Raw genomic sequence first — 24,296 nt, forward strand, 5'->3', positions numbered from 1 at the left:
ATAGATACAGAAGTCATTTGTTTCCTCCAGAGGCTGCATCATTATAGTAGAAGCGCCACATTTATTCCCTTAAAAGGAAATCCTTAGAACCCCGCCTCCTGGCTATGGGAGGGAATGGACATCCTGAGAGCAACAGACTATTATTCATGGAAAGAGAAGAACTCTGCTTTAAAATCAAAATGGAAAATTCATGTTGTTGACCCAGATATGCAGACATGAACATCTGGACATAAATAGCAGTCATGATTGCTCATCAGTGACGTTTTTTTTTCACTCCACATTAAAATCCATCCATGATGTAGCACAACTGCATGTATTTAATATGGTAGAATAAACAAGTGAATGGAAGCTCATAATTTTTATTATTATTTTTTTTTTATTGTATCATAGTTTATAGAACTTATTTTTTTTGTAATATTTGCTAGTCAAAGCATATAGGCAAGCAGAATTTACCAAGCTTATTAACTTGCTATGCTGAATCACTTCTTTGAAAACCTTCATTTAGGCCTGAATTGGGAAGGTTCACATAATGCTTACCATATAAAACCCTTAATTAAAATTAACACTCATTTATGTGGAAGGAATCACAATCAGCTGCCACTGAGATGAGAAATAAACTTCGAGTTAATGAAGATTAACTTAAGAAAGCACAAAAATAAATAAGAGGCCAAATCACTCAACAAGAAAGAATAAATCACATCTTCATGGATGAAATTTACAGATAATCGTTTTCAGAGTTCCACGCAAAAGTAGAAAATAATTTCTTTCAGACATATTGGTCAAGGGAAGCCTGCGAAAACAAGGCCAATTCATTCCTAGTATATTTTTAATAACACCATCCCTGAATATAAATTAACAAAAGTAAAATGAGAAATCCACGTTTGAAAGCAAATATGGAATGAAAGAAATGTTAAGTGGATTAAAAAATATATATATAATGAATATATATAATGAAATAGACCTCTACCTGGACTCATTACAAACACCCCTTTACTTTAATCTGGCAAATTTGGAATATGATTAAATATGGTAGGACAACAGTATGTCCCGAAATAAGCAACTTATAATGGGAGTGAAGAGTACAATCAGATGAATGAGTTGGCCCATTAAATATGTTGACTGGATAATCAGAATAATGAAAATAACTTAAACTACCAAATCTCAAGCATAGGGCTACAAAAAAAAAAAAAAGATGGAAAAAACAGTACTATCAAGACAGATTCAGTTTTTATAATGCCTTATGAGCGCCACCTCCTGGAAGAGCCCTTAGCTGCGGTATATTATCAGTCACTGTATGAGGAATAAATTGTATCTATCAACTTGCAATAATATACATTCCTTCGTCCCCTCTATTTTGCCCTTCAAATTATTGTGACTTCAAGTCATGTCCATGTTTCCAGACCTCTGCTATTGGCTGATGCTGTAATGGTCTATCTGATCCCAGACCAGCTGTGGAGATAAGATCCCCAGCCTGAGCCCCGAGTCCCTGACGCCTCCTCATCGCCTGCACACCACAGTAGAGAGCACAGCATGCATTAGAACCTTGGTATAATGAATGAATTATGGCGTGCAACTATCAAGAGACAAAGGTATTACTTATACCTTGTGCAATGGCAGCCAGTTTGCTTTTCTCATCTGGGCTGAGCTGTAACATGGTGTAAATGACAGGTAGTAGTGCCTGCCTCTCGCTTCCAGACCGCAGGAAGATGAATTGTAGCAAAACGTTCTTTAGATACTCCAGGTTGGCCACACTCTTCTCCCGTTCCTGGTTACGCTCCAACCGACGTACTTCACTCTTCAACAACTGCAAGATAGGAAGATATCAGCAACATTTTGTGTATTCAAAAAGTCTATGAAAATACTCAAGCTCTCAAAATTTTGATATGAAATATGATACATGTGGAATATATATGCTAAAAGTATGCAGCTGTTTTTGGCACTATATATTTTAATGATAGTTACCTTTCATCATTTTTAAAATCACCCTTTTTTCTTTCTTTCCTGATTGGCAAGCTTAATTGTAGTGAGGCATGAGGCCTCCTTTTCGATTAAATAACATATAATTATGTAAGTTATGTTACCAAATACGGTCATTTGCTCTATGATTTATGTTTTTAAGTACACTGCTCACAGTTATAGGAATACTTGACTCAAGCCATTTTCCGCAGTAAAAAAAATAATATTTTGTTCACTAAGTTCTTAGTATTGTACTTATAAATAAATATAAATATATATATATATATATATATATATATATATATATATATATACCCCTTATTCCTCACAATATATATATATATATACACACACACACACTCACACATACATATAAAGTCTGGAAATCAAAATTAAGGTCATCTGTGGTCATAGCTTTAGGTTTACACTGAAATTTAACCATGAAGCTGAATAGCCCATTATGGCTTTGTAAGTAAGTAAATAAAAACTTTTAAAAAAATAAAATAAAAAAAAAACTGTCTACATTGGCTTTTTGCTCGACGGCGCTTGCCGTAGCTCCCGCGATGACGTCATGACCGAAAATGGCTGCACTCTGTATGCACGGACTTGTGTGTCTGCTGAAATAGATCCGGTAACGCGACGTGAACAACTATTATTCGGATTTCTCGCCGTATACCAATGTTTTTGGTTTGATCTCCTCTACAAAATACATTTATCATACAAAATGAGTTTACTTCGCATTTGCGGCGCATTACGTCCACTCTGTCCGATCACTATCAAAGAAAAAGTCGCGTTACTACGGTCAAAGTTTCCAGTGAGTGGCGTGTCTAACCGGCTTGCCCATGTGTGTTTTGCCGGACCGGGGAGACGTGTTTTTGCACGCCGCGGCCTCTACACCTTCACTGAGCCCTCCAGAGACGTCACCCTGTTCCAACACGACCGAACGGGCTTCGTCCGCCTCATCGCTGTCTTCTGCGTGGGTCAGTTTGTCTTCTGGTCGTACCTGGCTCACTTCGCCTACACCGGCCTCAAAGACACTGGTCCCACCCGGGAGCAGAAGAATAAAACTCCCACCAACACCGCTTTGGCTGGGATGTGGAGTTTTGAAATGAACCTGGGGTCCAACACCTGGCGGTATGGCTTCACGGTTGGATGTGTGACAATAGGAGCATGCATACTGGGACTGGGAATTCTGTTTTCTCGGCGCTCTGTCAGTCAGGTGGTTTTACTCCGAGGTGGGAAGATGGTGTCGGTTACCACACAGTCACCTCTGGGAATGGGCCACGGCCGAAGAATGATAGTTCCGTTGTCCCAGGTCGCCTGCCACGCCCACAGACACGAGTCCCCCTCATTCATCCCTCTCCAAATCAAGGGACACAAATTGTACTTTCTGATTGACAAAGCCGGCACTATCAACAATGCAAAACTATTTGATGTAACTGTTGGGGCATACCGTCCTCTATAAATTGACTTTTGGATTAATGCAAATTGTTGTTAAAATCCTACTGTGTGTGTGAAAATTACAAATAAACAATTCACTGTCAATTGTTTTCTTAAATATTAATTGATGAGGATTGCTTTTTTTTCCTTTTTAGAACACAATCTGCAATCAAATGGCATCAGCATCTCGTGATGTATAAAATAGTTAACAGTGACAGTTGCTTTAAACTTACCATGGCAGCAAAATTGTGTATGAAACTTCACCTTATTCCAGTATCTCCTAAGATTACTTCCCCACATTGTGATTCAGTGCTGTTTAATGATGTCTCAAAAACAGCATAGTGAAACGTGTTATCTCACTTACATTGATCTGCTCCATGAGAACAGCATTGGTAGCCTCAGTTTCATGCAGGAGGCTATTCATATGCTCCAGACTGCGTGTTGTTGTGCTCAGTTTGTGAGTAAGTTCGTCTTTGGTGGGTTCTACAGTCCACACGAAAGGCTCTGGAGACCAAACCCAATATATGTTAATTAAAAACAAAGCTGGAAGAGCATATGAGGTCCGGCTATTTAGTTAAACAATGCTAAGGGAAGTGAACAGTGCATTTCCAAAGTAAATGTCATGAGTGCAAATCTTGGTACTTTGAACCCACCTTGCTTGGGGTCCGGTGACATGAGAAGGTGCTCCAGAGAAAGTAGTGATGTCGGGGAGGTACTTTCATTCTCTGTGGTCTCCATGCCCTCACACTCCTCCCTGGCCATAGACTGGGGGTCACCCGGGGCAACTGGTCCCAGACCTGCCTGATTCTGGTCTGCAGTTCTGCGTTGAGTATCAAGAGGCTTCCGACTGGCTTGGACCGACACGGAGCCTGAAGAATGGCCATGGAGCACATTTTTTCACTCTCTGCTCAATGTCATTTATGGTCTCATTTTATTTAATTACAACATAAGGGGGCAGCAGACACAACTTCAGCGGGTCAACAGTAGCACCTGATAGGTGAGCCAAGAAGGTGGACAACAGAGACTATTGTGATTAATGAACCTGGCAAGCTCAGTCAACAAACCATCACCTCTCCACCTCCACTTTTAGTGTCTTCCACCTAAAAGAGTGTGTTTAGAGCAATCTTAAGGTGTTTATTTTGTAGGTTTACCACTCAAAGAAGGATCCAGTGCCGTCTTGTATTAATACTAGGGGTGTCAAAATTAGTGTATTATTTTTGAGTTAATTTAAAGTTCCTTTAACACCACTTTTTTTTATTTATTTTTTAACACGGGATTAAAGACCACCCCTTGGAAAGCCTGAACTGGCCGCAACGTCGCAGACATGTCAACGTCAAAATTTAGCAGTAATAAATTTAATAATAATAAATAAATGTGTGCAAACTGGGGTCAATTTGTATTTTACAATTTTAAAAATGTGCAAAATTTCATGAGTTACTTCATGTTTAAGATTAGATGGGTTTTAATATGAAAAGAAAAATGAGCTGAGCTGTCACCAATGTCTTACAAATGTAATTATGCCATCTAGTCGTAGAAAGATGACCTCAAAACAAATCAATATCACACTCGTTTTTTTTACAGTACATTTTTTTAATTTTAACTGAATTTTATGATTCATGAAATTACTGTATCAATACGTAAAATATACGTCCATATTTTTATTAGTATAACATTTTTTTCCCCCACTTTTAACCCCCACTGTTAACGAGAAAAAAATATTGTAATGTACATTTAGATCAGATGTAAAATTTGTGATTAATCATGAGTTAACTAATGAAGTCATGCAATTAATTATGATTAAAAAAAATTAAATCACCTGACACCCCTAATTTATACCACTAAAAGTATATAAATAGAAAACTACATTGTCATCTTATTTATACATAAGAAAAAAAAGCAGGACAAAATGAAACTTGAGCATGTATTGAACTTACATAAAGTAAAACATAAACCCTTCATCATTTAATTTAGCTGCCATATAAGTCAAACACTGTGGCAGACTGAAATATGACTTTGGTAAGGACGAACGTTGGGCCCATCTTCACAGCCTGGCATGCATGTGCGAGCCACTAATGATGCGTCTGTCCAGATGCCACGCTGAGCTGCTCGCCACACCGAGAGGCGGGATCGGAGCGGAGCAGTCGCCAACACCTGACATTTTCCAAGCGCTTGCTCGCGTGTGTGTGTTTGCCGTTTGACTCCGCGCGGCAGCTGTGTGGGAAGTGACGAATGAGCTTCCAGCCGATAAACACACCAACGACCTGCCATCCTGACTTCTCTCTTGCATCATTTCTCTCGCGGAATTAACAAGATGGAAAACTTCAAACCCTTGATGATTTTCTTCGCGACCGGTGTTGTCTTTTACAGCAGATGGTCGTGTTTTGATTGTGATGTTGTCTAGGATCTTTTGGGGTTTTCTTTTGCACTACTTTCAGTATTTTTTTTGTATTTGTTTCTAAGCTAAGTTGGACCAAAGATTATTTCTTCTTGGTCAACCTTTACCCTCCCTTATAAATGTAAATAAGGCTAGTGAATATGAAAAGGTTCATTTTTTTTCTCCCAAATACTCACTGTTCTGACTCTGCAGGTTAAAGAGCTGCTCCTCAACACGAGCCAGCTGCCCCTGCAGCGTCTCAACTGTGGCGCGGTGGTCGTCCTGCAGCTTCCTCAGCTGCTCCCTGTGGGTATGTCGCTGGGCCTCGATCTGGGAAGATGAGTCAGCTTGAGCCTGAGCCAACTCTGACCGCAGATCCACGTTCTCGGACTGCACCGACAGCAGTCTGGAGGAGGAGATGAAGCAAGGAATATTAAAGAAAGCTTTCGGATTCAGAGTAGCCGGGTTAAGAGTGGCAAACAAATTCAACAGAAGAAAAAACTTGAAGAAATTACATTCCATATTGGATAGTTTTAATATTAGCTAACTGAAAATTGGCTCACCTCTCTCGGAGGTCGGCCTCCTTGCTCACATTTTCCTGCAGGATTTTGTTGTGTCGCTCCAACAGAGTGTCATGCTCAGTCTGGAGCTGCTGCAGCTCTGCGGTGCTACTCTGGAGAGTCTGCTGGCTCTCTTCCAATCTGGACCTCAGCTCGTCCACCTGAGTCAACAACTGCTCTCTGGCAGATTCACACATGCGTTCGTGTCAGTCATCAAAGTCTAATAAACGTTAAATCCTGCGTGCAGCGGGATGTTCTTATAATTGACCATGTTTTATTGTCTTAAAAAAAAAAAAAAAAAAGTCTCACCTTTCTCGCATGCTGGCATCGCTTTCACCTTGCCCATTGAGCTTGCTTTTTTGCTGTTTTAGCACATTGTGTACTCGAACCTTATAACTCTCAAAGTCCTCAGCAGTTGTCACAAGTTCAGCCTAGAGACAACATAGAAAATGAAAAAAAAGAAAATGTGGTAAATAAGCCAATTGATTGCTTTCACAAGAACAACTTGGTTATGTGGTATAAGTAGAGCCGATAAACGATTGCATTTTTTTTATCAGATTAATCACATCTTAGAATTTTGATTAATCACGATTAATCGCTTAATTAAAAAGCCTTTGATCATATTTTTTCTTGCCAAATTTAAAGAGCACCTGTTATGTGTTAATTCTTACATTTAATGTTATGAAGACGTCTCAACCTTTTTTATCCTCCTCTTTTTCTAATCAGCTAATTACTTGTCTTGCATAATTTCAAATAGTTTATATAAATATTCAGAATGTCATACGTGAACATTTATTGAATGCTTTACCTTAATGCATGTAAGCATGTTTATTGTTCAAATACAACCTGTGCTACCTTTAACGTAACCATCCGCTGTCAGCTAAAGGATAAATTGCGGTCAAAATTAATAGTGTGATTAATCTGCGTTAATACATGATTAATGCGATCATTTTTTGTGATTAACGCTTAAGTTAATTCAAGTAATAAAAATAATCTAGAGTTTGCTTGCAAATAAAAGAAGAAAGTTGCAACAGTGCAATGTCATCAAAACCTTTCTTTTTGTTTGTCTATATAAAAGTAGCAAAGCAAGAGCCTGTAATTACAACCTCCCCTGAAGCAATTTGAGAGTGTTATTCAATAGCAGGGAGGAAACCAGTGAGTTGATCTGTCAAAATTGAAGTTGTGATTTTTTTTTAGAAAATACACTGACCGCTAAGGTGTCAATATGTTTGCACCTTAGCAATGTCTCTCTCCTGCTGCAGGCTGTTAATTCTTTGCTGCAGAGAACTGCTGCTCCTTTGCTGTTGCTCCAATGCAGACCTGAGTTGTTCCTGCAGACGATGGCGCTCAGCGGTCAGGTCACAAACCTCAATCTCACATGAAAACAAACACACAGCGTCATGTGTTATGATTGAAGCTAAAAACGTCAAATGGTGTTGTTCTCGAGGCCTTACTTTGGTGCTTTCTAACAGTTGCTGGTTAGCCTCCAGCTCTCCTCTTAACGAGGCCTGCAACAGCGCCAGGGAGTTTTCCTGTTTGTGTGAAAATGTCAGTAAATGTAACACTCTCACTCACTATTCCTAACAACAAGGCCTCATAATTATAAGCATTCATCAGCACAGAAAGTGGCAGTGTAACAGACCTGCTTCTTGGCATCCGACAGCTCTTTTGCAGATTTCACCAGCAACTGTTTGATTTTGGCGGTTTTCTCTTCCCCTTGGTCCAACTGGGATTTCAAAGTTTCTGGGTACATAAATAGGCAAATACAAACATAAATAAATAGGGGACGTAAATAATGCTGTCACACACCAAGTAGGACAAAAAAAATTGATCAGACTTAAATTAACATCACAATGTTGTGGAACACAAATGCACGTCAAAAGTGAAGACATTAATAAATTGTCTATCATGTTAACTCATGGTTAATTGAAAATGAAGACATGAAAGCATCAGGCATACCAATTTCTTGTTTTAGCATTTCCTCCTTCTCAGTCAGTTTGGTTATTTGAGCCTTTAACTCCTCAGACCACTCATCTTTTTCTGAGAGTTTGGCATTGAGTTCTTTGACCAGACGTTCATAGTCGGCCATCTCCATGTCCAACAGAGAGTTCTGCTGCGCCTCCTAGTAAGAACATAGATAGTAAAAAAATCACTTGAAATGTTTTGTTTTTGTGGCGCTTATATTACGCTATGTGGCACTGTCGGTTTCATTATCAAAAGTCCAAACAGCACTAACGACGTGGACAGGACGCATTGAAAAGTCAGCCCTCCCGGCAGCCTTCGTGTAAACTTCTTGTTCTGTCAACGTCTCAACTAATGGAAAAGCAGCAGCACTTTCCTTTGCTGTGGGCTAACATTTGCTCTTTCTCTCTCTCTCTCTCTCTCTCTCTCTCTCGAGAGAGAGAGCTACTCCTGTAGCTGCAGGCCAGCCATCACCGGTCACAGCACTTGACTGGAGAACTCCTCAGAGACAGGAGAGGCTAAAAAGCTGTGCGTCTTAGTGAATTGTTGTACCTTGCGTAGCTGCTCCAGCTCGTGGGCAGTGTGCTGCGACTGCTGCTGCTGTTTGTTGAGCTGGGCTTTTAGATCATCCACATCTTTTGTGGCCCTTGACAGATCCTGAAACACACACGAGGGTTATACAAAAGCATTTTTTTAATCAACTTCAGTAAATTTTTACATGTTCTAAGTGAGGGGGAAATGAAGCTTCATGAAGCGCTTGCAGTATGTTTTTATTCCTCCAGATGGTGCTCTTGGTTTACACATTAAGGCTAGTGCAATGCATCTTTAAACCAAGAGTGCCATCTAGAGGAGTAAAACAAAAATATCGCAAGTGCTTCATGAAGCTTCATTTGGCTAGCATTAGCGAAAAGCGAAAATCACCAAGTAATTTATGCCCCTAGGGCTGCTCGATTATGGAAAAAATAATAATCACGATTATTTTGAAATCACAATTATTCAAACGATTATTTTTTGGTACAAAACAAGAAAATGTTTAAGCATTGAAATTGTAATTGAATTTCGATTAATTCCACAGCCCTAGATGCCCCCAACCAAAATGTTTCTAATTGTCTTTAGATACCAGAAGATGGTGGCACTTACTTCTACATACAATATTTTAAAATAGTATGATATTAAAACTGTTTGACAAAATGAGATTTTTGAAAAGATGCTACTTCTTATGAAAATGACAAGAACACTTTGTTTGCATGTCAATTTTTCATTATTCATCCAAGTGCATGAAAGAGCAAAACACACCTATATAAAGAGGGGATGAACTCAAGAATAGAAAAAGGTTTGCAAAAATGTAATCAATAATACTTGATTGTTGGGTATCATTTAATTGATTTGACCTCACAAACTTACGGTACATTCAAATTTTACGTACATTTTTAAAAGTGGCAAATGTTTGGCATGCATGTTTTCTACCTTGATCTTTTGGTCTTTCATTGCCTTCTCCGCTAAAAAATCTCTGGCTAGACTGGCTGACTGCTTTTCCAGCTCTTGGATCTGAACTTCAATCTGCTTCACCGTGCTCCTGGAGGTCTCCAGAGCAGCAACAAGGTCCTCCTTCTCACTGCTGATCGTATCGACCTGTAAATAAAAACATTCCTGCCATTATAAGGGTTTGTTATTATCTAAGGTAATCTTAGGTCTTCTTTTAAAATGATTTAAGCTTTGTTTTTTTTTTAAATAGAAAATGGTGGCATATTTAGTCAATCATTCCCGTTTTAATATTCCCACTGAGACGTTAAAGGGTGACAAAACCCCCCACAACAACAAATTGAATGTTTCAGCTGTAAAATGCTAATGAGCGAATATATTCTACATTTACACAACAACATTTGAAAACCTCTCATGCAAATCTGACAGCAGCAGACTCTGCGGGCTCCGTCTGCGAGGAACACTGAACCAGCAACCGCTGTCTCCTCATCATCTGTCAGCCAAAACATTGACACTACGGTGAGTAAACAGAGATGTCCAGATGTACTCTAAATTCCCTGACTGGCTTCCAGTTTGCCTTCTCCCCCTGAGACCAATGAGTGCACGCAAAAAAAAAAAAAAGAAACTGCCTCCTTGGAAAAAAGGCGCTGCACTGCCGGGCGGCAGATGGAAGCTTTACTGTGCTCCATTTACCTGCCGGTGGTTCTTATTGCAAAGAGACAGTTATGAGTTTGGGCGAGAGGAGCATTCAGTCACTATAAACCAAACTCCTCCTGGGCTCACCCACTCAAATCGGATGGGCCATTTGTGAGTGCCGCACTGCCAAGCATAACTGGGCAAAGTGTCGCCGGCTGGAAATAGGATGGAAAGTGACATATGTGAGAGGTATTGGAGGCCTGTTATCTGGATGAAGGAGCACTGCCTAAAGAGTTACTAGCTAGCGTGAGCAGTTTGTATTTGTCCACGGTAATGTGTATGTTGGTGATTAAACATGTATTTGTGTTATACCTGTGTGACAGCACTGTTGAGGTGTTTGGTCAGGTCAGCGATCTGTCTCTCTGCTGCCTCCACCTTCTCTCTCTCTTTATCCAGTTGCTCCGTCTGCTTGTCATAATCCATCTGCAGGTTCTACACACACACGCACACACACGACACAGACCGGAGAGCTCAGTGAAGGCAAACTATATGCATCTCAGATATTACCTGCATTTACGTTTGAGTCGGGGACATGGTGGTCATTAGATGCGACTCAGTGATTTTGTTTATACCGAAAGAAGCGCCAGGAAGGGGGGGCTGGTTATGGAAACCGCTGGGATTATGACTCTATTTTTAGATATAAAATGCTTCTTTTCCCCTTTTTCTTTCAGAGTTCCAAAACAATAGATGAATCGGCTTTATGCTGATTTCAGCTGACGCACAGATGCTGATATTGTTTATACTTTGGCTACATGTTATTTTCAGAACATCAATTCCAAGACAATATCAATTATTTTTTAAATAAACAAATTTAACCCATTTTTATCTTCTTGCTACAGTGCATCTTTTTCCATTTGCACCCTCCTCTCTAACAACTGCCTTAATATTTTTCATCACTACGGCTAGCAACCATTCTCTGTGGTCTTACTCATCAGAGATCGGAAAAGTACTGACATTCACTACTTGAGTAAAAGTACAATTACTTGTATACAGAACAACTTTGGTAAAATTTCTGGAGAAATTGGGTGGGAATGGTGAAAGCTGAATGCTAATAGCCGAATGCTAAGCTGAATGCTTATGAAGTAAATTGAAAGATAGTTGAAGTTTTAATTGCAGTTGAAAGATAAATGAATAAGAAAACTTAAACTACAATCTGTCTAAAGTGGGATTTAATCATTTCAGAGAAATTATCATCCATTTCATGAAAAGATAGTCAGTTGTTATCAAACCATCGAATGTGGTCCAAGCGGGGTTTGAACCCAAGTACTCCATGGGAGAAGAAATTGTTCTAACGACTGCACTAACTTGCCTTGTTCAAATTCATGGCTAATGGTGTTTTTATATTAAAAATAGCCATCTGATGAAAGCCAACATGCATTACAGATACTCATGTTAAAATGTAACGGACACAAGTAAAAAGTAGTCTAAAAAATAAATAGGAAAGTACTGAAAAAAAACTCAAGTAAAGTAACAAAGTATTTGTACTTCGTTACTTCCTATTTCTGATCATCATCATCCTTCTACCAATACACTCATCATATCAGCATTGGACCTGTCCAAACCATCTCAATCTCTTCCATCCAACGTTATCCCCAAAACATCAAACCTTAGTTGCCCCGTCTAATGAGCTTATTTCTAATCCTATCCAACCTGGTTACTCCTAGAGAAAACTTCACCATCTTCATTTCCACCAACTTCAGTTTCCCTTCCTGTTGTCTCTAATTTGTACATCACACGATAATTCATTCACTAATTTTTTCACCAGTTTCTTTGCAGTCTAAGACAATACCTTGTAGCCTTCAGCACTATGGATGATGTCCTTCATTGAGATATTCACTTTCTCTCGTTCTGCTTTTAGAGATGCTATTTCCTCTTTGAGGTTTGCAACCTGAATAAAAAAAATGGTACAAATCTAAAAAATTTTTTTAACATAAACACTGAGATTACACATCAAGAAACCTGTGAGTGTAGTTTTGAATTGAGTTATTCTCTTCACGTCATATAAATTATTCACTGTACCTCCTTTTTAGCTGTATCCAGCTCCTTCTTTGCTTTGACAGCCACTGTCTTGATTTTGATCATCATCTCATCCTTCTCTTTGTTGTCCTTCTGCAATTCACCTGAAATAATTCTCAAGTCTTAACAATAATGCTCCAAAAACGGAAGGAATACATTTAATTTCCATCAACCACAGTATTCCACCCTCTAATTCAATATCTCCAAAGGAGACAATCACACACACACATGTACTTTTTAGTTATTTACACTACGGATGGGACAAAAATAAGGCCAAGGCAGAAGACTATACCTATTTTCTGTGTAATTTCCATGTATTTATTTTCTTCAGAGGCAGACTTGGCAGCGGAATCCTGGCACAATAACAGGGTAAACAGAGAAAAAGAAATAAGATAGAACTCATTCAATCCCAAAAAACATATAAATACTTTTTTTTATGCTAGAGAATACTGAAGGCTTTGATACAGCTTCTGACCTGAAGAGATAACTTAAAGCAATGGTAGTTATTACAGAAAACGACCAGTAGGTGGCAGCAGAGTATAAGAGATCAGCCAAGGCCATGTTACAACAAGCTCTTTTTCCGAGTGTTTTCAACAGGTTTGTGAATAATGATGAAACTTAGCAATATTCTAATGCTAATTGCTGCGAAACGGAAACAGATAAATATATATTTTTTGCTGAAAGACGATACTGTAATCTTTCTTTGGGTAGGTTCCATGTTTTTGTAGCAATGCTACAATATTCTGTGGTCCTTGCAAAATCAGACAAAATCCAGTAAAACAGCCAGGAGCGAAGGGGGTTGCTTCAGTGAAAATGGCTGCGAGTGAATGAATTAAATACATAAAGCACATACATATGGAACATGAGACTCGACACTGACCTGCAGGGCAGCCAACTCAGCCCTTAACTGTGATATTTGTGAGTCCTTGTCCAACAGCTCTTGTTTGTATTCTGTACGTTCTCGCTCTAAAACGTCAATGTCAGCCTGCACCTTTTCTTCCTTCTCTTGGGACATCAGATTTATTTGTGCTTGTAACATCTGATTCTCAGCACACATCTTCTCATTGAGTGACTTCATATCGTTCAAGTCTTTCAGCAGCCCTCCAGTATCCCTCAGCGTCTCCTCCAGGTTGGCGCTTAGCGCGTCCCGCTCCAGCTGCACAGCCTGAAGCTCGCCTTCCATCGCATCAGAATGTCTTTCTTCTCGAGCCTCTTCAAGACTGCTCCTCAACAGGGTTCTCTCTATTTCCAACTCTTCTAAGCGTATTCGGAGGTCTGCCATTTCTTCCTTTGAGTTTTTTAGTGCTTCAGACTGAGCCTCAAGTTCTCTCCCAGCGAGTGCTGCTTCTTCTGTCAGAGAATTCACCTTGGCTTCAAGGTCACTTTTTTGGGAAGACTGCTGCTCCAGTTGAGTCTCTACGGTGGTCAACTTGGAGCCCAAAAGGTCTTGCTCTTTCTGGGTTTGGGAAAGTGTAGTTAAAGTCTCTTCCAGTTTTTCATGGAGGCAAGCATTTTCCGAGGAGATGTTTTTAATAGTCAGTGCCGAAGAGGATGCAGCCTCCTGCATTCTATTCACTTCCTCTTTCAGGCTTGCCTCCATTTTGTCTCTCTCCTCCTTTAAAATCTGCATTTCGTTCTCCTTCTCCATTTTCAACATTTTCAACTCTCTTTCGGTCTCATCTTTCAGTAGTTGTGCTGCCTGCTTCTCGTCCAGCAGGCTCTCAATATCTTTGGCATTTTTATTTTTAAGGTCCTGCATCTCCTCCTCCTGAAATTGAAGCAGGGATTGCGTTCTGTCTCGCTCTTCAGTCAGTGTATTCACCATCTCATTTAGGTCTTCAGTCATGTTTTCTTTTATTTGCAGTTGAGAGAGGATCTCTTCATTCTGCCTGGTAAGCTTTTCCACAGATTGATTGAGCTCCTGTGCTAAGGCTGTTTGTTTCTCTGCAGAGGACTGTAGTTTCTGCTCATCAGCAGAGTAACTCTCAAGTTTGAGCTTTAGATTCCCCACAGTCTCCATCAGAACATTTCTCTCTTCTGTAACCTCTCTGACGTTTGCTGACAATTCTTCCTTCTCTTGGCTGAGTTGCTCTGTCTTGTATTGGAGGTTCTTTACAGTGTTTTCCCCTTGTTCCTTCATGGCTTTATATTGGAGAACAAAATCGTTTGTCTTCTGACCTAGTTCGGTTTCCAGGTTTTGTAGTATGCCCTTAATGTGGTAGAAGTCAGCCAGAGCAGAGTCCCTCTCTCGGGTCAATACCGCACACTGGGACCTGAGCCTCTCTTGCTCATCTTGTTCTAATGAATTTTGGTCTTGGACGGGCTCCTTGGAATCACCTGACACGTTTGTCTCTGACTCAACATTAACGACATTTGGGCTTGTTGCTGTTGGGTCACTTTCCCGAATCATCTGCAGCTCATTGATTTTGAAGTCCATCTCCTCTCTCTCCATCTGGAACTCATCCTTGACTCTCTCCAGCTCTGCCTCCAGCTCGCTCTTCACATTACTGAGCAGAGTGAGTTCATCTTGTAACATTGTGTTCTGAGCGTGAAGGTCTTCCAGGGCCACTTTCAGTGTTCCACCTTGTGTAAGCTCGCCATCAACAAGGCTGGATTCTGCCTGACTGCATGTCGACAGCGCCAGCATCTTCGCGATCCCTGAACTGCGACCAGGTTCTTCATCTTCTTCTTGGACATCCTGGAGGTAACTATCTGTTTAAGTAAAGGTGACATTAACTGTAAACATTAGCTTCTTTCATTTAAGCATGTTTTTCCCCATCTTTTTTTCTGGACTCAATGACTAGGCTTACGTTTGTTTAAACTAACTTAATGATAATTACCGCTATATTAATTTGGTAGCACTGTGAGCTCAAATGACTGTATCTGGATTGAAGGTACAGTCAATCAAATTACAAACAAGGAGTTCATTTAAATTGAAATTTGTTGTACCTTTGAGGGCCAGCTGTTCAGTCAGCTCTTCCTGGATCAACAGAAGACGCTCCCTCTCGATCTCACAGTCCTCCTCCAAAGCTTTCAGCTCCTCCTCGTGCTGCAGAGTCCTCTGAGCCAAATCCTCCTTCAGGTTCTCGATCTCCTGCTGGGCTTCAGTCAGCTGATTCTGATGACTCTCTTGCAGCTCAGCGATCTCTTTGGAGTTTCTTTCTTGAATTGCTTCCAGTTCAGCTTGAAGAGTTTGAAGCTTAACCTCTGGGGAAAATGTGTTCTCTTCTGGATGACATTGAGCACTGGCTTCCTCAATTGGGTTTGCTTTCTCTCTTTCATTGTCTAACTCCCTGTCACTGTCTTCTCGCTCCTTCAACAATTTCTGAAAATATGCGACTTCATCTTGGTGCTTACTATTGGATTCCTCTATGCTTGTATTTAGAATATCAATTGTTCTTCTGTGCTCTTCTATGACACGTCCAAGGTTTGTGACATCATCCTGCAAAGACAAAGTGTGACTGTAAGATTCAGTTCTACACGTGATTGTACCTGAATGCAGAAATAGGCAACAAGAAGCAATTAGTACATCAGATTAAGAGTAATAGTTTGGTATTTTATTTATTTTTGGTATTTTAGTTGACCTTGGCAAGCTGCTTGGTGTGCTCCAATTCTTTACGAGTTAGTGCAAGGCTTTGCTGGGTTTCTGCCTTCTCCAGTAATAATGCGTCCATCCGCTCAGTCAGCTCCTGTCACACACAGTTCAGGTACAGCACAAAGCTATATTGGTTGGTTTACAATAATGACATTATGATATGAAACATTCAAACCTGTATTAATGTGGATTCATCGGAAATGTTGGGGATGTTTTTGGAATGTTCTTTGAGAGCTTTGACTTCTTTCTCTAAATCTGTAAATGCATGTCAGGTCATCTACTTGAACCTCATTAGCCCTCAGCCTGAAAATAAGCATGTGATCACCTGCACATCTGCTCTTCATCTTTTGGAAAGCAGCCATCTGCTTTTTGGTAAATTTAATAAGATCATCTTTGGACAATGTGTCCAGCTATGTGTTCAGAAAGAAGAAACAAGAAAACCATTAATCATCATCAGTCATTATATCAGTGTCTGTCTGTACACATTAAGACAAAAAAACTCTAAATTCAATTTGGTCTATGGGTTACATTACAAGTGCACAACAACCTTCGACTTGGGCGCACCAGCTGGCGGTGAAGCCACAGACTCAGCTACTGTGCCACCAGGGTCCTGTGAAAAATGACGTCACACTGAGTAATATATGACATTGCAAATATGATTACAGAAAATGACACATGCATGTTTATTTACTTAATTAGTTAAATTTCATCTAACCCATGAATAGTGTTTGAGGAGTTTCATAAAACACCTGCTCTAACCCCTGTGGGGATTCCGTATGAAAATGTCTTGTTTAGATTTACTTTAGTTCTCGTGAAAAGTATTTTCAGTTCCATTTTAGTTGGGAGCAGAAGTTAAAACACACTCCATTTACTCTACTGTATTGCATGTTTTGGATAAATTGTACTCGTCAGAGTATATTCAATTCAACATACGATTTATTTTGGAGTATTTTTGCGAAGAAGATATGCTACTTTTACTCCATTACTTAGACCTGTATTTGAATCACTTTTCGTTGTATTAGCAACGTGACGAGATTTCCCAAAAAATGACAGTCATCCAGAATGCTGAGTCTGGTTGGAATAGCCACTTCAGCCAAAGTTTAAAATAAATAAATAAATAAAATAACATACCAAAAATTTTGAAAATTGGATGAACTCAAGGGAACTAATTTATCTGGCAGTTTGACATCAACTAGTTGAAGTTACTGTGATGTTTGAAAAGCCGACACTTGCTTTAAAAGCCCGCCTTAAGCTAGCGCCAGTGTTTGATTATTGGTCAGAAGAGCAGTGTGGGCAGTAGAATTGGTCATTTTCTTCAGCAGTCAGTTTTTTGTGTATTTATTTGTTGTGAAGGATTTTAGATGCATTTGAAGTGCTCATTCCATGTCTACAATTTTGTAACTACTTTCAACATTTATCCCATTTGACCAATCAAAGCTGTTGTCATCTGTCTGCCTAATAAAAATCCAAAACCTCTGAGTACTTTACTTCAAAAAACAATTTAGTTTTCTATGTTATCTCTGCTTATTGTGCTGCTTACTTTACAAGTGTAAACAAATAAGTTAAGCAGTGCTTGCAACTGAACTGTCTACCTTAATTTATGTTATTTTATAAGACAAATTTACTATTGTTGTAATGTGTGTGTGTAAGGAAATATCACTTTCACATTTTTGCTATTTGACATTCATGCAGGATTAAAAGGAACAAATAAAAATTGATTCACCATTTACTCAGCACTGGTGGACAAGGACCCACTCATAGGGAACACCTCGAATCAAAATTTAAAGTAAAACTAAAAAAAAAAAAAGAAATAAAAAAAATACTTGTGTCTCAACATTGTTTTTTTTTTTTGTTATTTGTTTTTACTTTTTTATACAAGCTTAGCTTTCGAGATGAGCAGACTGAAGATAACACGAAGTCTGCTTCCTGAAGTTATCATGCTGTACATTTACTCTAGCATTCCATCAGATAACAGTACCTTTGGTTGAATATCTTGTTTAGTATTTAACTCACTCACTTGTGCTGTCGCTAAAGCAAATTGCAGGTCGTTCACTTACCTCCATTTCACTCTAGAAATGTTTTAATATCCTTGGAATCGCCTCGCAGCCACGACGCGATCACAGTAAAGCTGGCCGGACACTGTAAATGAGGTTTATTCAATAATGCCCGTTCTCTTTTAGATTGAACACGACACAAATATCACTGTTTTGCTCTCGAGTTGTGTTCCGTAGTGTTAGCTGATTACTTCCGCAGTCGTCAGACGAGTGACGTCAGCACGTGGTTCGTCACACCCCTCAGGAAGACGAATAAAGAAGCGTTTGTTTGTACTGTATACAATGATTGTATTTAATTTCCCCCCATATTTTGTATATTGATTGAATGAATAAAGAGAGAGAAAGACAGAGAAAAAAGAAGCGTCTGTTGAGTTACAAGATGTTATATAATTGTCAATTTATTTTAAAAAAAAAGTGTTGATTTCGAAATAATAATATTATTATTATTATTATTATTATTATTATTATTATTATTATTATTATTATTATTTATCTTGTTTCATTTAAAAAAATAAAATAATCAAATACTTAATAATTTACACATAATTTCAGCTGTGGGCATTTTTTTGTTTAATTCTACCACACTAGATGTTAAATCATTTCACAAGAGTGTTGATAAATTAAAGAGGCACACTCTTTGGAACCATAGCACCACTACAAATATCACTTTTGTTTCTGCAATTACTTGAAGGACAGAAAAGATGTTGGATGCTGTCATAAACAGTTGAAAGGAAGGAGTGCTTCTGTGCCCTGACGCATACAAACCTGGTGGACACTGTAACTGTGCCTCACTATTCCCATCACGTAAGAGCCAATTTCATCTACTGAATATGGAGACTGTTTTGACATGAATGATAGAAGAACTGACAGAGGGAGCTTAGCAAGATGCCTCTCATCCTGACAAGTAGTGGATGCAATGGGCAGAGGGGCAGGCGCTCTGCTGACTCCCTGTCTCCTCTGGAAGAGACCATCTCTGAATCTACGCCTTTTCCCCCTCCTGGGTCAAACCCTTCAATCACAGCCCGCTGCGTTTCCTCTCTGGGCATCGGGCAGTATTTTGCTGTCGTGTTTTTCCAAAGTTGTCAATCAGGGATGGCTTTGTGGTAATATCTGACACTAGCAATGAATGGCCTGGTCAACTTTAGAGTGTGAGAAGGAACAGCTATCCTCTTATTTTCTCTTTTTCTTTAGTGAAACACTGAGTAACATAGAATTTCACCGTATTATGTTGCAAAAAGCCAAAGACAAAGAAACAGTCAACTTGTCATGCCCTCTGTCTTGACCTCCTTTAGGCCTACTTCTCATTTTGCCACTCCACTCTCGTGCACTTCAGTTCCTACCAATCAGTGAAAGGTGACTTTGATGTTGGTTATGTGACCACCTTGAGTGTGATTGAAGCCTTTCAAAAGGACTCTTTAGCCAACTAAGATGAAATCATTAATTGCCCCAGTAAACAGCAACAAATACCAAAGTCATTTAAATTTAAAGAAACGACCGCTCAAGGATCATGAGAACATTGTGCCTCAGTATTTGCATAAGTATCAATGACTTCACATCTTCTTTCACTGCCGGTGCATGTTTTCTTCCTGACATTTTTCTCCTGTAGACTGGCAGCACCATTAATGGAGCTGACATTTTAACATATAGCTTTGACATTTCACTGTGATATTGTTGGAACTGAACCCTTGATTGTTCTTTTCAGTTTAGACCTCGAGAGAGTGTGTTTCCTAAATAAAGATCAACACTTGAACTCCCCAAAGATGAATGATATGTCACTGCGTCTTGGGCTGTTTGTTAATTATGTTGGCTTGTTACATAATAGGCTAATGTTTAATAAAGAATCTGTGCTGTAAGATGACTTCAGTGGCTGAATATAAAGTTGTCACTAAAACCACACAGATGGGTTATTATTAATCTATGCTAATTTAAATGTTTTTTCCCCCTTCAATATATTTAAAACATGCATTGCAAAAAGTGCTCACATACACTAACATGTTGAAAAAAGAAGAAAAAAAAAAGAAAAATTAAACCCATAAAAATAAAGTTTAAAAATAAAACAGTTGGAAATAATCAATACAACATAGGTAATAACAAATCTGCTTACATATGTTGGAAACTGAGTTGAATGGAATATAAAATTAAGCATTCCTACCCCATTTATTTATTTCATTATTAGTGTATTTGAGTTTTTAAGAATATTCATATTTATTTATAATTAATATTACTTTGGCAAAAGGATGAAACAATAAACAATAAAGTGAATATGGGAATGTTTGTGTAACGAGTACTCTGAATACCAAAATGTAATTAGAATTTTAATTCATACAACAATCAATGCCATATGAGAATGTTTGCTTTCAAGAGTTGCAGACCTGAAGTCTGTCTATTATTGATGATGCCAGCATGTGAGCTGGGCATCTGATCCAGCAACTCCAAAGAGTGCTGCTAACATTTTGGGTCATGGTCATGGACTACAGAAAAGGGGATGTTTTAAAATGTCTATTACATGTCACAATAGTTAAATCAGTTTTTTTTTCAATTGTTGTGTCTCTTCTCTATTCATTTATGCTCCTTTTTTTTTTTTTTTTTTTTAAACCAAAAGCCGTGAGGAATATAGTGGAAAAGAAAGAAAGAACAGCACGCGCAGCAATTTCTTCTTCCCTGCCTGTAGGCTGCCAGTGCGTTCATTATAAATAGTTTGGTAGCTCAGCAGGAGCGCAACACTTCATCAAGACCAACCAGCGCAACCAGCATCCGTCTTTAAGCAAACGGATCCGTCTTGATTACCGGTGCTCTCTGAGTACAAACTCACCCAGTCAGTGCTCTTGAGTCTACATGTTTGCACAACATTTTGAACATCCTGTACAAATGTTTGGTCAACTATTTAATATGTTTCCTGTACAAAAGTTACATGTCATGCCATGATATTGTATTGCCGCAAATCGCTACAATGGAAATATACTTGTACATAAAAAAAAAAGTGAAATAATGTGTAATAATTGTCTCCCAAATAGCTTTTAAAGACTGCTGCTGCCACTTTCAGGGCACAGCAGTGCATTGGACATTATGATGCATAATACATTATGTTGACATCAGTGGGTTGATTTGGTGAGCTTGGTCAAATGGAAATGTGAAAAGCCATATAGAAACATAAGTAGCTGAAACTTGAGTGACAGAAAGCAAGGCAGCTTTATATCTATGTAGTGCATTTATACACAGTATGTGCGTCATAGAGTAAAAAAAAAATATCCACATTCAAAGGCATTTACAAAAAAATAAGGTCTTTAAAAGCAAAGGGGTGTAAACAGAAGGATTTGAGACATTTTAAAGCTAAGTCATAACATAAAGCACAAGCAAAATAATTTGGAAAAAATAAATATCTTAATCATTGGCTTAGTAAAAAAACAAAACAAAACAAAACATTTTTAAAGCCTTGACACTAAAGGTAACTTCATTTCTGTTAGCATCTTAATATTAAGCCATTTGCGTGCATCATAACAGCTCAATGCTGATTCACCATGTTTGCTTTGAACTCTTGGCTCCATTAATTGACCCGAGAGTCTGCTGACCGGTTCAGAACCCTACTGGATTTCTATTCAGTTAGTATTTCTTTACTGTATTAAGAATCTAAGCCGTTCAGTGATTTAGAGATTAGGTAGTATAGAAATAGCAAGCAAAGATGAAAAGTTCTTCAAAACACATTCGTTCATAAATTTTACTTACACCCATTTATATAGAATTTAGTATTCACCAATGTAAACGTTTGTGTCAAAGAGAATTCTGGGATGCATGCATTTAAATGTGTCGTGATTGAGCACAATTGCATTTTCTGTAATTCTACACTACAATCTATTATTCCATATCGTAAAACACATTTACTGTGTTTACATGACTTATTCATAAATAAAATATTGGGATCTGTTTAAGGTCACTGGACAGTCTGTTATTCATCAGGGTCATTGTGCCACTGTAAAAAGCTAATGTGCTTGTGTTATTCACTCAGCTTACCAGAGGCAACCTTGAAGTGACAGCCCAGTTGAATACAGGGACGTTTTACAACACATACACACACCAGAAGCCCCCTGTTGATGTATTAACAATAGCGGATGCGATATAGTTGCTTATTGCTGACAGTGATGAGGCTTTTGGGCTCACCAAGTATTGAAATAATGCATCCTTCACTATGCCACCATTTCTTTCTCTCCATTGTCTATCTCTAAACTGTGTGCGCATCGTGTCTGCATGCAGAGAAGAAGAATCGTAATTGAATGAATTTCACATGCTCTGTCTCACTTTCAATCAGAGCTAATGGAAGTGTTGGCTTATGGTCAGCCCAACGCTCAGCACAAATACTGTATGGCAACATCCCCACGAAGACTGGGGCCAGACGCTCGGTCATTAAATGCTTCTACGTTGTGACTACACTTGACTATAGAAGAATGGTCATTTACAGTCTGATTTACAAATGTGGCTTATTTTACGTTATAATGCAGGTCCACAAAGATGAACACATTTTTATTAATCATGTAATGGAAAACATGGATGATGTGTATTCCCTATGTATCTATTGCCACGCAAAGAAATGGTACCTCATTTGGCTCAGCAAAAAATGAAAAGACCTGATTCAGCGCAATGTGCAAAACTAATCACTATGACTCCCTCATGAGTCATGGCACCTAACAGGATGTACTTAAATATACCATGGGTGATTATTATTATGATCTCCAGTACCAAGAGCTCCAATTATGCTGCATAAGGCAATAGATTGGGAACCATAGGCAACTGTTTCTGCAATTAAGCCACATCAGTCACTGTCAGAATGTCGGGGCTGAACAGTATATAGGCACTCCATTAATGGAATTACAGCAGCCTCATAGTACTCTAAAGAGAGACGGGGAAACTAGGGACGCTAATGATCCCCAAATGCTAATTTAGCTCTTATGTCAGCCAAGAAATGCACATATGGTGCAATTAGGTATGTGAAAGCTAAAAGACATATTTTTTACTAATGGTACCAACCGATCAACAGTATGCATGTGCAAGTGTGTGGTTTATGTCAAGTTGTGTTTATTTCTTGAATGCAAGGTGGTGTATGATGTATGAATATTAGTATGATGTGTCTATAGGTTGGATGCCCTGACAGATCCTTTTCAACATTAAAGTCTTTTCTGGTTGACTAGGCCTCACTTTACTGTGGTGAGTTTCAAATACAGGAACAAACAAAAGGTAGGAGAACGAGTCCATTAAATGTGATTTGCCTTGAGTGATACCTGATATTAAAAATGCATTTTATTAGCTACTTATATTCCTACTGTGAATCATCAAAGAATGTCTTTGTGCATCAATGCAACACTGACTGTCAAGATCATATATAAATATAACAATTTCCTTTCTCTTTCATCCAACATCAAAAGCTGGCAAATGTTTATATTTGCACAAAGTCTGAACAGCTCTCAGTTTTAGGTCCAAATAATAAGGATGGCATTTCAGGCTTTGGCATTTCCACACGTGCCAGACCTGACATGGATGGAAATGTCAGCGCTACAAGCTTGGTAACATTTAATTGACTTTCAATTAGTTGAGTTGCCGTGTTCAAGGGAAGTTGCTTTAATTGAAAATCGTAATTTCATCTTTGTGTGTTTTTGTGACTTTATTCATGTAGCGATGCCACGTGTGACCCGAACTCTGAAAGGCCAGCTTCTGTCAGTCAGAAACCTGCCAATTATCACCTGAATACTAATGTGAGGGCTCTCATGGAGACCAGGTCTACTGCAATAGGAGAGGTTCTTTCTCAAAGGAGGCTGAATAAAAGCCTGTGGGACTGGATGGACCTGGAGGACACACAGTCTCAAATTTGTCAGCCCCAAGGAGATGTTAGGGAAGAGGAGAATTTGCGACTATGTTCGAACATACTCGCAAATATGTTCGAACATAGTCGCAAATATGTTTGAACATACTCGCAAATACGTTTGAACATACTCGCAAATATGTTCGAACATACTCGCAAATATGTTCGAACATAGTCGCAAATATGTTTGAACACACTCGCAAATACGTTTGAACATACTCGCAAATACGTTCGAACGTAAATGTAGGCTACATGCAACAAAGTTAGCATACCTTCCCATAATGCCACGGGGTATTATTTGCGCATGCGAGAG

The 24,296-nt window shown here is 38.9% G+C and overlaps 2 protein-coding genes across 2 annotated transcripts; one reads left to right on the top strand and one right to left on the bottom strand.

Moving 5' to 3' along the window:
* Window positions 1-374: 374 nt before the first annotated feature.
* gcc2 (GRIP and coiled-coil domain containing 2) lies at window positions 375-18,342 on the bottom strand. Its single transcript, XM_077536834.1, has 24 exons — window positions 18,139-18,342; window positions 16,629-16,691; window positions 16,407-16,491; window positions 16,257-16,336; window positions 16,071-16,175; window positions 15,436-15,928; window positions 13,367-15,198; window positions 12,779-12,839; window positions 12,490-12,590; window positions 12,260-12,358; window positions 10,783-10,902; window positions 9,760-9,924; window positions 8,845-8,949; window positions 8,290-8,452; window positions 7,973-8,073; window positions 7,785-7,862; window positions 7,566-7,703; window positions 6,640-6,761; window positions 6,334-6,510; window positions 5,968-6,176; window positions 4,050-4,265; window positions 3,761-3,900; window positions 1,603-1,804; window positions 375-1,504 (listed from the first exon to the last, which is right to left on the bottom strand). Exons 1-24 carry the CDS (start codon window positions 18,142-18,144, stop codon window positions 1,431-1,433), a joined length of 4,935 nt encoding a protein of 1,644 aa, XP_077392960.1. The 5' UTR covers window positions 18,145-18,342; the 3' UTR covers window positions 375-1,430.
* tmem223 (transmembrane protein 223) lies at window positions 2,546-3,501 on the top strand. The gene has a single exon (XM_077536835.1). The coding sequence runs from the start codon at window positions 2,681-2,683 to the stop codon at window positions 3,419-3,421; it is 741 nt and encodes a 246-aa protein (XP_077392961.1). The 5' UTR covers window positions 2,546-2,680; the 3' UTR covers window positions 3,422-3,501.
* Window positions 18,343-24,296: the final 5,954 nt, after the last annotated feature.

The sequence above is a fragment of the Festucalex cinctus genome, chromosome 11 (assembly GCF_051991245.1).
Source record: "Festucalex cinctus isolate MCC-2025b chromosome 11, RoL_Fcin_1.0, whole genome shotgun sequence".
NCBI lineage: Eukaryota > Metazoa > Chordata > Actinopteri > Syngnathiformes > Syngnathidae > Festucalex > Festucalex cinctus.

Excerpts from the sequence above, each read along its gene's own strand:
- tmem223 (XM_077536835.1), top strand. The coding sequence starts at position 2,681 with ATGAGTTTACTTCGCATTTGCGGCGCATTACGTCCACTCTGTCCGATC.
- gcc2 (XM_077536834.1), bottom strand. Across the intron at positions 16,492-16,628 it reads CTGGTGCGCCCAAGTCGAAG|CTGGACACATTGTCCAAAGA; the intron begins GTTGTTGTGCAC and ends CTGAACACATAG. Across the intron at positions 8,950-9,759 it reads TGAAAGACCAAAAGATCAAG|GATCTGTCAAGGGCCACAAA; the intron begins GTAGAAAACATG and ends TGTGTGTTTCAG.